This window comes from Triturus cristatus, chromosome 3_2, assembly GCF_964204655.1.
Source record: "Triturus cristatus chromosome 3_2, aTriCri1.1, whole genome shotgun sequence".
In the NCBI taxonomy this organism is placed as follows: domain Eukaryota; kingdom Metazoa; phylum Chordata; class Amphibia; order Caudata; family Salamandridae; genus Triturus; species Triturus cristatus.
The window spans coordinates 315,939,496-315,955,622 of NC_140584.1; the positions used below are offsets into that span (position 1 = coordinate 315,939,496).

General features: G+C 45.1%; 1 protein-coding gene across 4 annotated transcripts in view; it reads right to left on the bottom strand.

Moving 5' to 3' along the window:
• LOC146857260 (uromodulin-like) overlaps positions 1-16,127 on the bottom strand; it is a 389,869-nt gene that overhangs the window by 367,346 nt on the left and 6,396 nt on the right. For all 4 annotated transcript variants that reach the window (XM_085647771.1, XM_085647766.1, XM_085647769.1 and 1 more), the window contains exon 2: positions 2,495-2,586. In XM_085647771.1, the coding sequence (XP_085503897.1) occupies positions 2,495-2,555 (61 nt within the window). In that variant the 5' untranslated portion in view covers positions 2,556-2,586. The remainder of the gene's footprint in view (positions 1-2,494; positions 2,587-16,127) is intronic.

Genomic DNA, 16,127 nt, shown 5'->3' on the forward strand with positions numbered 1-16,127 from the left:
AGGTAGTACCACTTTATAGGGACTTGTAAGTAAATTAAATATGCAAATTGGACATGAGGCAATATTACCATGTTTAGAGGAGGTAGAGACCACAAGCACTTTAGCACTGGGCAGTGGTAATGTGCACAACGTCCTAGCTCCAGCAAATACAAGGTCAGCAAAATGGAGGAGGTAGGCAAAAAGTTGTGTGGAAAACCACCATAAGGCTTTCCGGTCTAACAGTGAGCCGATGTTAGTTAGCATAACTCCAGGATATTTAACCCTCTGGGTATTCCTTGATAATCAGCACCCCGACATTCAATAGGACTTTTGAGCAAAACTTTGGGCCACAGCAGTTATGCTCTTACATATAAAGCAGACAGACAGACTGGCTCAAACATTTCTTACACCTCTTACATTAATCACAGGTCAAAGGACATTTAATGATGGACTTGCTGCCTTGTCGGTCTAAAACGGCTACATTGCGTATGATATTTTTAAGGCCAATTGAGATACTGTTTCAAGGTGCTGTAAAGGCGAACCTGTGGACTACCGTATTGACCACTGTAGTGTGTGGCTACCTGCCTGGTCCTTGGGTGCTGTGGATAAAAGGACATGCACCTGCAATGCAAACGAATGGCTCTTGCATGTTGAAATGTGGCTGCAGTGGCATGCCTGGCAGGTGTTATAATTTCAACACTGATGGATGTTGAAATGTGAACTAAAGACTCTTGAGATCGTCATTGCTTTAAACTATGAGCTGAAATGAGATCTTAACATCATGGCCCACAAGTATCAAAAAGTGAACCCGATGGCATTCCTATTGGTGTTTAAATGTAATTTTGTAACTGCACGAGCACGGCACAGTGGAATGTGAATCGAATGAGAACTGCAAAGCTCCAGGGCTTCAGAATGTGAATCTTATGACAATGAGCAGTTGAGCCCCACTGCATTTCAGAAGGATCAGAAGACCCACCAAGTGTGGTCTGATAATCTACAGATGAGGAACAACATAGGAGATACACACACTTCGAGGGGCACATAGCACACAATAGTAGGACGGTACATCATAAAGCACTGCCTCACATACCGTAGAATGCAAGAGGGAACAAGTGCTATGAACTGCAAAGAAAAAATCGATTACACATTTCGGGTCTCCAGATGTCATGTGTTTATATCTTTTATTTTTTTTGTTACTACTACTATCTATGTCTTGTTTGATGTGCAGTACTCAAATTACCAGATTAAGTTTTGCTTTCATTTCTCACCACTGTTCACCGAAGCAACAAAGTCACTGGGCCCGAGAAGGTAGACAAGCGTGCAGTAGATACTTCTAACATCCACACACAACGAATGCATGCCGCTTGCGCATCCGAGGTGAAAAAAGATAACACGTTCCCAATAGAAAAGCTCCCTAAATAGGAGCCGATTGTGTGCAGATTGCAGGCTGAATCCATATTATTTGCTGTCTCTCTAGCACCTAGTAATGCTCGAGTCAATTAATAGGCCACAACTACATTTAAATTAGGCCAGTGAAATTTGCAATATGTTAAAATGTTCACGTTTCTCAATATGTTGCATTATCTAACATTATATTTGTCCAAGGGAGACAGGTTCATACAGAGAATGTCTCACTGATAGATGTTTTCTGCTCGAATCAGAGTTCAGAATTTTCGAATCTTTTTAATGTGAAGAATGTCTTTGCATGAAAAAGTCACATGGGTCTAGCAACCTACATTCGCACTTAAACCACAATTTTGCAATGTCTGTATAAATTTAAGAGATTTAGCATATAAGAAAATCATCCAAGTTTGTACACCCCTAGTCAGTATGCAGGATTACATGGGGAGCAAGGGATTTGTAGTTCAGCTGTATTTCCACTCTTGTCGGCATACTTTTATGGCAGGTCATGCTTTAATGTAGGTGTAAAGTAGGTGTTGGGGCTGTTGTGTGTGGGTATCAGTGTTGGTTAAATTCTGTGTGAGTTTGGTTAAATTCTGTGTGAGTTAAGGGCCTCATTTATGGGATTTTGGCGTAGGGCAGTGCAGCACGGCACCTTAATGTGGACGCAAATGTAAAAGGTTGAAAAGCCACCACTCACACTGCTTATGTTGGGAATCAACACATTGAACCACCTGAAAACATAATCCTTGTGTTGCCCAAATCATTGTACAGTTAGTGGTGCAGGAAATACAATTTTTGCCAGCAAGTCTTTATGAACGTAATAAACTTTGCGACTGCATAGAGATGCAAAATGTGACACATGGTGGAAAACATTTTATGAGGTAGAATTTTGTGCTAAACACATTTGTTGCAAAAACATTCTCAACCAAAATGATTTTTAAAATTATTTTGGGATGTTGTACCTCTTAAAACTTACATATGTATTTTCATAAAACCTTTTCAATCTTCATGAATACGACAAAGCTTGTAAAGAATGGAAAATCCTCAAGAAGTTTGAGGAGGAAAACCTCTGCAGCCGTACATAGTGTTTGCCAAATGGCTTGGTACTTACCGCCAGAATATGTCCCACCAAAGCAGGTGAGCAGTAGTACAATTCCAGCGAGGGCCTTCATTACTTTTAGCAGACGGTCTTTCAATTCACACCTGTGAACAATCACATGACACCTTCAATCACCATGGCTGACAGTAAGATACATATTGTAGCAGCTTTATTAATAAAAATAAGTATTCATTTTCCTGTGTTTAACTTAAAACAACAAGGACGCCAAACTAATTTACTGGGCCTTTGGACTGTTTGCGCAGATAGATGAAAATACAATATGGCTTCTAAAAGTTGCACTGCGTCCATGATTTCCCTCTCATTCTGTGTTTTCTTTTTCATAAAATTGACAAAATACAATCTTTTTGGTGGTGCTGTTCCTTTGCACTGTTATCAATTAATGCGGTTCATAGGAAGCCAGCTGGAGATGTTCTGTATGTTTAAAAAAGCAAGGCTGGTGCTGGTTGCTGTCTCAACTGTACTGTCAACTCATTTTTAAATGGTTTACTGTTTAGGCATGCAATGGTTTTCCCCCTTGCATATACGGTAAAGTTGATACTAATTATTCATAATTTGGGTGATCCCTAGAGTAGTCTGTCTTATGTAACACAATTTCTGTGGTTTGTTTGTACATGTAACTTTAAAAGTTCATCCCTGTGTTACCACCTCACTCTATGTAGAGAACATCATTTTTTATTCTTCAGCACATATAAAAGTTTCTGATTTAGGATGCGTGCTAGGACTTTTGCCCACTTTCATCAAGGCACCGGACTGTCATTTTGACTCCATACTTAGAATATTTCTGGGGGTCAACTTTATGCTATCCTCTTGCTTATTGTGAATGATTCAGTTGCCTGGCTATCTTTATTTGCTTTCTTTAAGGATCCTTGAATTTTAATTATGGTTTTAGCTAAATATATTGTCCTAAACAGTTTTCTTTATGTGCTCTTGGGATATGTGAATAATACCTCTGTCGCAATGTGTCATTTGATTTTGCTTGATTAAACTAATGGGTGAATTTGAACTAACATCCAGGTGAGCCGCCTTTTTAGTTTTGAAAAGAAATCACACACACACCCCCACACACACAGTCACATGCTCACACACAGGCACACACGCACATACGCGCATACACACACACGCACACACACACACATTATAGTTAGGAAAACCTGCGTTATTCTTTCTATACAAACCAAGCTTAAACTACACAAACATTAGAAATGCTAAAGTCTAATGGTGACTGCCAGTAGTAAATATTGATATATATATTCCGCCATTACACATGCAGCTGGTGGAATTGAGCTTTATGTGAAATCTGGAGCTGCCAGACCACCTCGAAGGACCGCTCCATATACAAATTCATGGACTATAGTAATCTGACTCCTGCGCCATAATCTCTTGAACATCCAGTGGCAGGCGAGGAGTCCTGGTTTGCACAGCCGGAAGGAAGCCCAAGGGTGGCTGTAATTAATGATGATAACAGAGCGGCAAAGCAGTGACATTTCATGAATACTTACCTATTTGGGTGAGTTTATTGAAGGTACCTAAGTATTAAGAACAGTGTGATGAATGCTGCATTTGTTTTATACCACTGTGGCAGCTGTGATGTTGATAAAATTAGTGAAGTCTTTCTTTTATCATCATGCAGTGAACCTACCAATGAAAACAAGGTTCCATAAAACTAAATGAACCCAGAATGATGTTTTCACTGTTATCATCAGTGACATCACTGACCATGTCATGAGTGATGCAATATGTGAGGTTTATAAGCAGTGCATTATGGATCAGCACGTTACAGTTAGCTCAGTTAACTATAACGTCTGAATTTCTATCATTTTGTATGAGTAAAATCAGACCCTAACCTCACCACAGAGTTCTAATGACCAACTAGAGCAATAACATTTTGTATTCAAGACAAAGTGAAGCGCTCCTAAACTCTATTTTGTGGGAATACGAGCTGTTCAATTTAAAGCCTTTCCTGAAGGGCAGGTTGAAGTAAATGAGCATTGACATGTTACCAGTGGGTTGAAAAGGTGGCGTTAAATAAGGTTTTTTGTATTATTTTGAGACATAGAGTAGAGGTGTTTTAAGGTACAGGAAATGTGGACAATTGCCCAGTGCACCCACCTTCCAAGGCCCCCCTGGTAAAGTGAACTTTGTCTCTAACTTCTATCTATTTTAAGCCTATTTCTCTTTCTCAACAATTAACCCATATTCCAGGATTGTTTGGAATCATTGAGCTTGAGTTAGCAGAAAATGAGTGATAAAATATAAAGTTTATCAGCCCCCCAAATATTTCTTGCTAGGGGCACCCCTAATCCTTAAGATGAAGTTGGCATAAAGTATTTTTAAACTGCCTAAAATTATTTAAATATGATACTTCTATGTAAGTAGAGCTTCCCCTTCCCACATCATTACTCAACCTACCAATCTTCTTAGTCGTTCTCTTAAATTTAAGATAGTAACATTTTGGTATACAACTATGTGCCATATGTATGAACACATTTTCCCATAGACACAGAATGGGTAAAACCCTTTGATACATATGGCCTTTTGTCTCTGTCTGCAGGTGGTAAGCTCTGTCTTTGCGGTATTTAGCTATAGATGGTTATTCTTGTGTTTATTGCCCGAAAGCAGTCATCAAGTTTTAAAATGTAGAGGTCTTCCAGACCATCAATTTTTAAAAATGATTTGGGTGTCATCTGCACAGTTGTAATAGGCGAGTGATTTAATTAGGTTTGGTAAGGGAGTTAGGTAGATGGTGATTATGGTGGGCCCCTGTGGAATGCTGCAGTGTTGTGTGCGAAGAGCTGATATGAAAGGTGGTACCAACACTAGGTCTCTGTCACAGCTGGGACACCAAGAATTCAATGGGCATTAGCTGAGATCCATTTTCACTTTTCACATAAGATATGTCAAAAAAGAGTTTGCTGTGTGAAGAGATTGCACAACTGTACAAAACACGAGTCATGCTGTTCTTAAGTCAGCAACTTTCAAGACATTTCCTATTACTGATACATAATTGGTTGTCACTGCCTAAAGCTACCAGTCATTTAGAAGCAATGTCCAAAAAGGAAATCCCCAGATTCTAACATAGCATTGTGCTTTAAATAGCAAATTGCACTGGGGCACAGTTATCACAAGTTAGGTAGAACTTACATTTGACTGATATTGCTCCAGCCTACACTGGCTCTGGCCTGTTGTGAAATATAGTCTGGGGAGATAATGCATCTGCACTATAAATCATTATTTTGTTTGCAGGAGCCAGATAGTTTGTTAGGCTAATGAGCCTGCTGCAGAGGGCTTCAAGTACCCTAACTAGCAGTACTGTGAATTTAAAATGACCCAACATAGCCTGTTATGCCACAAAGGGCTGCTAGAACGGTCTATTTATCTTTCAAAAATTGTTTAAAATCGAGATAGCTCTGCCATGGTCAATAAGCTGTGCGTTTATCTCCTTGAACCAAATATTGTGGAAACCATTAGCATGGCACATGAGGCTGAAAGCATTTTCATTATATTTGACCTCTCTAGACATCTTCGCAGAACATCAACTAACATTTTCTAACTTTTGTATATTGTGAATTAGGATTTGTGTAGCATGAATCTGCATTTTAAAATGTATTGACTCATTTGAAATTCTGCTTAATCTTTATCTAATAATGGTAATAGCAAATAGATTGCTATTATGAGGTCCTATGTAATTAATATACTATATGCATAATAGTTGGTGAACATTTGAGGTAGCATTTTAATTGGGAGAAGTGTTGGAATGGAAGGTGAGAGAAATGTTTTGGATCATCATAGATTCTGCAATTTTCCTTCACAGAAATATGAGGAAAGTATGTGATTTAGCCAAAGTTTAGCGTTTGCAGGAAATTCTGGCCCAGAAAAGTAACTGGCATCCATGCAAACTACATAACTCCAGAATACCCTAGGCACCTTGTTTTCATAAATGTCTTGGCCTGGCAGGTTTCCCTGGGTGCAGACTGAGCCGGGGCCTAAATACCAAAACTACCCTCATTGCCTGCATTGGTCAAATTGGAAGGCAAAACAGAGATGTTTGCTTGTGTCTTAGAAGGCTGAGGGAGCCTTTCCTTTCACAGGCGATAGTTCAGCAGGGGTAGATATCCCAAAGGATACCCGTCCTTGAGCAATGGGTAGAATTAGTGTATTCATATGTCCTTGGAAGAGGGAAACACCTAACCCATTAGTATGTAGTTCACAAAGAGGTGAAGTACAGAGCTGAAATAGTGTATATTCCATCACTTTGTAGTTCTAATGTATTCGAGTCGTTAATCCTGGTTTAGTGCAGCATTTTTTTTATTCCAATTCTGCAAGGTTCCAGGGTAGGAACCACAGTTTGTACAAAAGACAGCCAACACGTGTTTCACCCCACCTCTTGGCGAGCAAGCATTTGACTTTCTCATGGCAGACAGTGTAGACCAAGTGTAAGGTAAGTAAATGTTTTATGAAAATTTACCATAAAAACATATACATTAGATCACCGTGTAAGGGTAGTCACATAAAAAACAATTGAGAGTGAAAAAATAATGCAGAAAGAAAGGAGAAAAGGAGAAAAGAAGGGGGGGGGGGACATAGATCGATGGCAAACCCAAAAGACAGTATACATGATTTTATGATGTATATGTAATGACCTAACTGAAAAATTACATGAACAGAAACAAGATAAAAGAAAGCATATTTTTGGCATTATGAAGCCTAATTATAGTATCAGTCCAAAAATATTAAAACTGCACCAAAAAAATGTAAAGATGCATTTTATAATAGCATTGCGGTACATGGCATTATGAACAAGGTATAAACAGTGCAATAGTTTAGTTTCAAGAGGATGTTTGTAAAGTTAGACAATGATCAGAAGAAAGATATATTTGTAGTGTGTATATGATATAAACAAAATAATAAATACAGGTAAAAAATGTAGCTGAAGTCCAACATGGAAATTGCATGGAAGATAGCACCGTGGTCAAAAGAAAATGTGTGAAAAAATCAACAGGGAGATGGATAAGGCACAAAATACCACTGAGCCTATGCTGTCCCTTAGAGGCATTATGGAAATAGCAGGAAACACCCTGGTGAGTGGGGGGTTACATGCTTGGATAGAAGCCTGGTGTGTTAGCATACAGACAAGGTGAACAGGGCACAAATGGCAGCTATAGTGCCATAATAACCTGAGATACCAAATTCAGGGTGTGAGAAGAAAAACGTTTCGGGCAAGAAAGAGTGTCCATAGCCCAGGAAGGAGCAGGAAGAACATGGATGCTACAATGTCCAAAATTATCAGGGTCTTACTGTTGGTAGTGGTATCAGGGATAAAGTCCAGTCGAGCGACTGGTATGTAAACAGTGTCTAAAATAAGATGAATAGAAGCTAAATAAGTAAAATATATATATAAGCAATCACCTGTATATGGCATGGTAAGATGTAGGAAAATTAGAAGGGGTTACCTGTATTTCAAAAATGTATCCTCAACTATAGTGAGGAAAACTCATCTCGCCACGGGGTCATGCAGGTGCCAACAGAGTATCCATAGACAGACATAAGTTTTGAACAAAGTATAATTGGCCATTAAGCTGGAAAGAGGTCCCGGCGACATATGTATGCATTCCAAAGGAAAAGCAGAAATGATACCTGTTAGTGGGTCCAGTCCTGGAGCTCCCCCGAAATGCACCACTGATACCAATGCGTTTGGACCTCGCTCTGGAGAGCATCGCTCATGCGATCGCTCTCTAGCCCTTTACCTGCTGGATCCCCATTTGGTCAAATGACTCACCATTAACCATACAAAAAATAATTTTTAGACATATTATCTGACACCAGAGGGTGCATCCAGTGGTTCAACTACAATAAGGGTTGGCCGGTCAAATTGGACATTGGCGATCGTTTGCTGTACCCTGACAGTATCCAAAAAAGGTCCTTACATTTTCTTAAAAAGAGTTCTGGAGTTATGTGAATTACATTTGGTTAAGCAAGAGAACTGCAGGGGAGTTGACAAGCAGATTCCTGAGTTTTAAAGACAAATTGCAGCAGGAAGAATTCTGAATCGTATAGAACCTCCGCTTGCAAAATCCCTATACCTAAAATTTAGATATAGTATCCTTCCAGTCAATAGTTTTTGCAATAACTGGAATGATGCAAACATCTCATCCAGTTGTATGGCCTGCACGGCCGTACTTGAAAAAGAAGTACACTTTCAAATTTCTGTCTTAAGTACAAACAGATTAGAAGAACCTGGTTATTGCCAATATGTCGGATTTTGGTTGCCAATCGACTAACCGAGAGCATAAGAATTCTAAAAGTTGATTGTACAAAATATCTAATTTTTGGACTGTCTAGATTTTTCTACATGCCTGGAGATTAAGGAATAGGATACTGAAATCTTCGAACATCAAATGATCCAATTATGAAGTACTGTATACGTCTGCCACATCCACATGTTTTAGAAAAGATAAATCACCTTGCAAGAATGGGGATTCTTATGAGATTTTAACCAATGTTAGTAATGTACTCATTTATTTAGGAAAATCTTTGTAGGATATTGTTGGTGAATTTATTTTAAAGAACACCATTACTAGCATACTTGTAATTGGTCATAGTTCACTGAAAGTGGTGTCTTACTGTGATGAATGAATGTTATCTTTTAATTGGATCTTAAATGGTAGTATCTATGATCTTAAAGAGTGTTTTAACTGGTTCCACAATGGGCACGTTTTTAATTGATGGTGGTACCGTGTTTATTCTCACATCAATCTTACTATATTGTAAATATTTTATAGAGTTGTGCACTTGAAACTTTATCAAACACCAAAATATATATGGTTCCTTAGCACAGTTATGATATGCATTTTGGTCTTATCCCAAAACCAAACAGTCATCTGGAGATGAAAATGTGAATTGTGACACAGTTACATGTCTTATGAATTCCTGCGTTTTCATAGTTTTATTTTAAGAACACGGACCTGGGCGAACTTTTTTAATATATTTGTGTGCTGTTGTGTTTTTATGATTTTTATGGAAACATTGAATAAAGATACTACTCCTACTACTAATACTACTACTACTACTACTTGGCCATTAAGCTGGGAAGAGGTCCCGGTGACAAATGTATGCATTCTAAAGAGAAAAGCAGAAACAATACCTCTTAGCGGGTCCAACGCAGTCAGAATGCGGTCCGCGGTGGGATGGGGAAACAGGATGGTTCAGCGATCATCAATGTTGTGGCATGTTGGGAGGCCCTGGATAGTTATAGCCAAAGTGCTTCAAGTATGGGGAAAAATGGCCTAGTAAGCGCTTTGTCAGGTGGGCTTGGGAAGTGGCTGCTGCCATGTTGGTTTGCCTGTAGGATGGCATGGGGCGCTCAACCCAGGACTATTACTTGTAAAAGGTGCTGCCATGTTGGATTCATATACCAGCCTACTGCCATATGGCCTAAGGAAAATGAGGCCTCTCCAGCAATATCATGAGAAGTCAGAAACCTAGGGGTAGCCATGGATCCAGACATATATCTGATTCCACATGTTACAACATAAAACAGAGTGCATTCTATAGAATGAAAACACTACATTGTATCCTCACATACGTTGATTTCATATCAGCCATGTCTGCATTTGCTGGTATAGTCAAAGTACTACCTACTTGCTGAGAATTCCAGATTGTATTAAGGAGGTGATTTGGCTTTCTTGTGTACATTTAAATATCACATTTTCTTATCAGTTTCATAATATGAAGCTTGACTTTATGTGCACCTGTAGGTATGCCAAACAATCCACCTGCAAGTAAATCTTTTCCATTTCTAGAACACATAGCAGGCTTCCATGCTTTCTACATTCATCACTCAGAAAGTTCCATGTTCATCAAAGCAATGTTAGCCATACAGAGGGTGCCACCTTGAGGATTCCATGTAAGGCGTCTACTGCACGTGAAAGAGTACAGGCTGTCCATAATTCCGCAGTGGACAGCTCTGTAGCATCCAAAAGGAAGATACAATGCAACCAGCAACAACGATAGAGGCTATCACAGGGCAGGTTCCTAGATGAAAACCATAAAGCCACCACTCAGAGGTGCTTCAAGTCCATGTAGTTTTGGCTGGTGCTTTTGACCAAATGTAATTGAACTATCCATCTTTTCTCAAATGCTTAAAGTGTATTTTATTTTGGGACCTTCCCAACTCCCCCTATACAATGACATTTAAATGATTTTTTATGTTCACCATTGTTGCAGTCTTAAATTCCATAGTTTGCATTGTTGAGTAAATATCCTAAATCTTCTAGAACATAGTGGTATGGCCATTACATTTTCAGGCAACTTGTCCTGATGAGACTTTGCAAATGCCTCTAGGGTTGTAACATCAGTAATAAGTTCCATTTTTGATAGTTTCTGATTGTATAGAATGTGAGTCTGTAAATTTCGACTGATTTAGAGACCAGGGATTATGATAAAAAGCTGCTGTTTTCAGGTCAAGCCCTCAGGCAGCCTAATGCACTATCCTTGGCGACCTAGTGTGCCTAAAATACCCTCTATAAAGGGCTTTTAGCTCACCCATTACTTATCATTGATTGACATCATTATCACTCTTCTTTGCTCCCTTCTCAATCCCAGCATATACAATGCATCACTTCTTACGTTATTTCGGAGGAGCGTCACCCCACTGCTGCAATGATAATAACAAGAAGTTCTTAGGGGGCGTGGCTTGGCGCCGATGTAGGCAGCAGCGGACCTCGGAGCTCCTCCGTGGCTGCCCTCCGCCGAAGCTTATCCTGACGATATACGGAGGTCCCCGACGCTGTAAACTGGAGCGGAATACCGGGTGCCCCCCCCGGCTACACTCTCTGAGGCGTGAGGGGCCCAGATCATAGGAGGCATCCAAATACTTTTTGCGAGCTGCTCCTTGCCGAAGCGGGACCCAAAATGGCGGCTGTGCTTGGAGAGAGCGACGCCAGCCGTTGGGGAGTCTGGATGCCCCTGGAGCGACTGCTGGCTGTCGTGGACTGGCTGCTTGGAGGTGAGATATGACCTAGGAGCCCTCGGGACGGTGAGGCTGCGGGGTAGCGAGGACGGGCTCGTCTCGGCGGATGGACGGACTGAGGCTGCCTGACCCCAAAATGGCGGATAGAGGGACGCCGCCTTTCCTGCAGTAAGCCTGCCTGCATCAGGGCCGCCTATCCTGCACACGGAGCCTGCCGGCGCAGGCTAAAGGTACTGGGCACCCCGCCCAGCTGCAGGCGGCTGATTGTGGCTACATCCGCCTGCGCTGGGCTTGCGGCCGGCACCCCTGCGGTCCGTGCGCCTGGAGATCCCGCGGCTCGTGGACGGATGCGGCGCCTAGAGGGACTGGCGATTGCCGTGACTGCCATGGACCCCCGGAGACCCTGAGAAGAAGAGGGCGTGAGTAGACTGTGGCTGGAGGCACCTGAGGGGGACTGCGATTCCAGGGTGTGATGAGCGCTGAGTGCAGGCTCCCCCTGGTGAGTGATGGCGGGTCCCTCGCTTGCCCAAGCCGAGTGGCACGGAGACTTAACCAGCGAGCGGGGCTGAGAGGGAGCGAGGTCGCTGCTCACGGCTCGGTCGTGCGGGTGCTGGGGACTGCCTGGCAGTGAGGGAAGCGAGGGTTGCCATCCCTGGCAGTGCAGGCCCATCCCGTCTAAGGCCCTGGACCTGCTGCGCCGGAGGGCCACAGCGACAGTACTGCGGGTCTTTCTATTTCCTGCACCGTTACAAGGGCGTGCCCTCCTGCGCCTGGATGGACCGTCCGACAAGCCGCTGATCAAGCTGGGGCAACTTCCAGGGGTGACTCTGGGCTGGAGACATTGGGCCTCCGTGCTGTCAGGCACTTCGTGTGTGGGTTGAGGTGCCACCGCACCCACGGGAGGGCGAAGTGGCCCCATACTTGACTGGTAGGGGCGGGGCCCACGACCTTTCTGCACGCACCACTGTTCTCCCAACTCTACCTTGGAAAATGGGGAGAGTGTCCAGGAGCAAGAGATACGAGGTTCTGCGGCCGTCCAAACTGGAATAACACTCGGATGACGAGGGCGGTATGGCCGAGGGACATGGTAGGGTGCAGCCCGGAGACCCCTCATTGGGTGACATTATGCTGGTCATCATATCCTCCCGAGAGGCATTGGAGGCGAGGATAGACACCATTGGGTCAGATCTCACTCTCCTGAAAGATGACCACCGGAAAATTAAAGAGAGGGTAGTGACCAACGAGACCACCATGAAGGCCATCCCGGATGCTGTCACTAACCTTCAAAGCTCACTGAAAGAGGTGGTGCATAGGGTTAAGGTCCTAGAGATGAGGGCTGAGGACAGCGAGGGGCGCTCAAGAAGGAACAACCTCCGCATAATTGGCGTTCCGGAACGGGAGGAGGGGGCTGGTGCGGTGCAGTACCTGGAGAGCTGGCTGAAGGCTGAGGTGGCCCCGGAGGGTCTCTCCCCCTTCTATGCACTGGAGCGGGCTCACAGGGTTCCGGCTCGCCCACCTGGGTGTGGGGCTCCACCCCGTCCATTTGTGGTGCGGCTGTTGCCTTAACGGGATCGAGACTTTCTTCTGCAGAGGGCCCGTGAGAAACAGAACCTACAGATCGGGAACAGCAAGGTGATGATATTCCCGGACTATACTAGGGAGGTGCAGCGTCAGAGATCCTCCTTTCTGGCTGTTAAGCGGAAACTGCGCCAACTTCATCTTCCCTATGCAATGTTGTTCCCGGCCCGCCTTAGGGTAACCTCTGGGGAAAAGACGCACTTTTTCCTCACCCCACAGGCCGCCTGGGACTGGCTGGACACCCGAGGTGACGTTGGGCCACGTTCGCCACATCTGAATTCGCCCCGGGGGCGGTTGTCCCCCGTTTCTCCCCCACCGAGGCCCCTTTCTCCTGCTGACCGCCAGCGAGAACGAGACAGGGCGGTCTTGGCGGTGGCGACCATTAGCCGTGGGATTGGTGGTCTGGCTGGCGCTGACACGGACCGCGAGAGAGACAGATCTGAGAGCTCGGGGGCGAGTAGTGTCCAGGGGCTCTCTGATTTCGAACTTCCAGATGTCACTCCACAGATGGCAGATGAGGTGTTGGGCTAGGTTGTTGGCCTGTCTCTTGGCAAGAAGCTGGTGGGCAGCCCCGTGTGGGCCCTGGTCCCGGTGGCCTAACTGATATCTGCTGGGGGGGCTTGACTATATCATGGAGCCCGATAGGATGGCCTAGAGTTGGCGGGGGGTGTCGGGGGGGGCTTCTGGGGACATCGGGAGCGGGACACGTACCTCCACCTTTCCTTGGCTTCGAGCATGACTGCCTTAGTTTGGATGGGGACCTGTTTTTGTGTGCCTGTCCTGGGGTGTGGGAGTTGGGTAGGGTTTAGTGTTTGAGACAAGAGGGGGGGTCAGACATGTCGCTCAGGGTAATCATTGAGATCAATATATAGAGCCAGGATCATGGGTACCTCCATAGGCATAAAAATTATGACCTGGAATGTCAGGGGGCTGCATACGATGAACAGACGGCACAAAATACATGCCTATCTGACGAGGAGGGGAGTCCAAATAGCCTTACTTCAGGAAACTCACTTGACTAAGACTGAAGGGGTTGCACTACAGCGCCGCTGGAGGGGTCAGGTATTCCACACTATGTACTCGGCCTTTGCGCTAGGGACATTGGTATGGGTGCGAGCGGGGGTTCCCTTTCAATGTGTACGACAGATAATTGACCCTGAGGGGCGATTTGTGGTGGTGGTGGGGCGTCTGGATGGCCGGGATATCACTCTGGCAAGTATATACGCCCCTAATGTAGATCAGCCGGCTTTCTTTAGACAGCTGTCTCAGAAGCTGGCGCGGGTCCTGACTGGTTCTGTGCTGTTGGGGGGGACTTTAACTGTATCACCGATGTGAATCTGGATCGGTCTCATCCTCCCCTCCCTGACGCCTCCACGCATAGAATAGCAGAAGCTCGCCGTGACTGGCAGCGGCCCTGGGAGCTGATAGACACTTGGAGGGCACATCATCCAGGGGAGCGGGACTATTCTTATTTCTCGACTCTACATGAGCTATATGTTAGGCTGGACTCCATCCTCTGTTCCCCAGATGTTCAAAGGGCAGAACAACAACTCCGTAACGTGGAAAGGGAGAGACCTGAACGGGTGGAGGGACAGGAGGGGCTCCTGGCGGCCAGGGAAGGTTTGGCGACCCACGTAGCACGCCTGCGCTGTTTTGATTTTAGGGCGTACGCGGTGCAGGCGCACGCTGAGAGAGACAAATCTGGGGCCCTACTGGCATGGCTGGCAAACCCAGCGCGCAGGGGAACTCCAATCTTAGAGCTGCGGGATGGAGATGGGGCAGTGCACTATGAGCAGCAGGCTATTAATGGCCAGTTTCTAGAATACTATACTGCCCTCTATCAGAGTCAATTAGACCCCCGGGTGTTGGAGGAGGATGATTTCCTGGATATTGAACTCCCTCAGGTTGAGGTGGGAGATGCGGAGAAACTGGGTCGAGACGTGGAACTGGGGGAGATCCGGGGAGCAATAAAGCGGATGGCCAGGAATAAGACCCCAGCACAGACGGGCTCCCTATAGAGTTTTATGCCTCATTTGTAGATCAGTTGGCCCCCCACCTATTAGCTTTCTACAACAGGTCGAGGCGGGAGGGCTACTTGCCTCGTACAACCAGGGAAGCAATAATCGTACCACTTCTCAAGCCGGACAAACCAGCGTGGGATCGCGCTGCTTATCGCCCCCTCGCAATGCTTAATCTTGATTACAAGATATTGAGCAGTATTCTGGCCGGCCGCCTCCTGACCCACATGACCACTCTGGTCCATACGGATCAGGCTGGGTTTATTCCTTCCCGGAACACGGCCATGAATGTTCGCCGCTTATGTCAATTGCTTCACAATTCAGGGCACTTCGGGGAAGAGGCGTGTATTTTATCGATTGACATGGAAAAGGCATTCGATAGCTTGGAGTGGCCGTACTTTTTTCGAGTTCTTAGGGCGTTTGGTCTGGGCGAGAGATTTGTGGACTGGACGAGGATATTATACCATCTCTCGACTGCCAGGGTTCGCACGGGGGTGATTTCAGAGGCCTGCAGTGTGGGCAGGGGGATGAGGCAGGGATGTCCATTGCCCCTCCTGTTTGCGCTGGCGATAGAGCCCCTGGCGGTGCATGCCCGATTGGGACGATATTTCCGGGGATTGGACGGGGGGGGGCCATGTTCATCGCATCGCCCTGTACGCGGACGATCTCCTAATGTTCCTCGCCAATGCTGCTGAGGAGCTGCGGGGGACCCGAGAACTGTTGGGCAGACTGGGCCGGGTGGCAGGCCTCAAAGTCAACTGGAATAAGACGTGCCTTTTCCCTATTCGGGGTGGTAGAGGGGCACCTCCAGGTGTACCAGGTGTGAGGTGGGAAAGCAGCTGCCTGACTTACGTAGGGGCCAGGATTTATCATGAGCCCTCTGACCTACTGGAAGGGAATATCGGAAGGGCAATGCGAACCGCTAGGAGCAACTTTGAATGCTGGGGAACCCTTCCCCTTTCAGTGACGGGGAGGGTGGCGTTGTTACCCTGCCACGTCTTCTGTATTACTTTGGCTCCCTTCCCCTATGGATACCGCGAAAGTATTTCGCCCAGCTCAA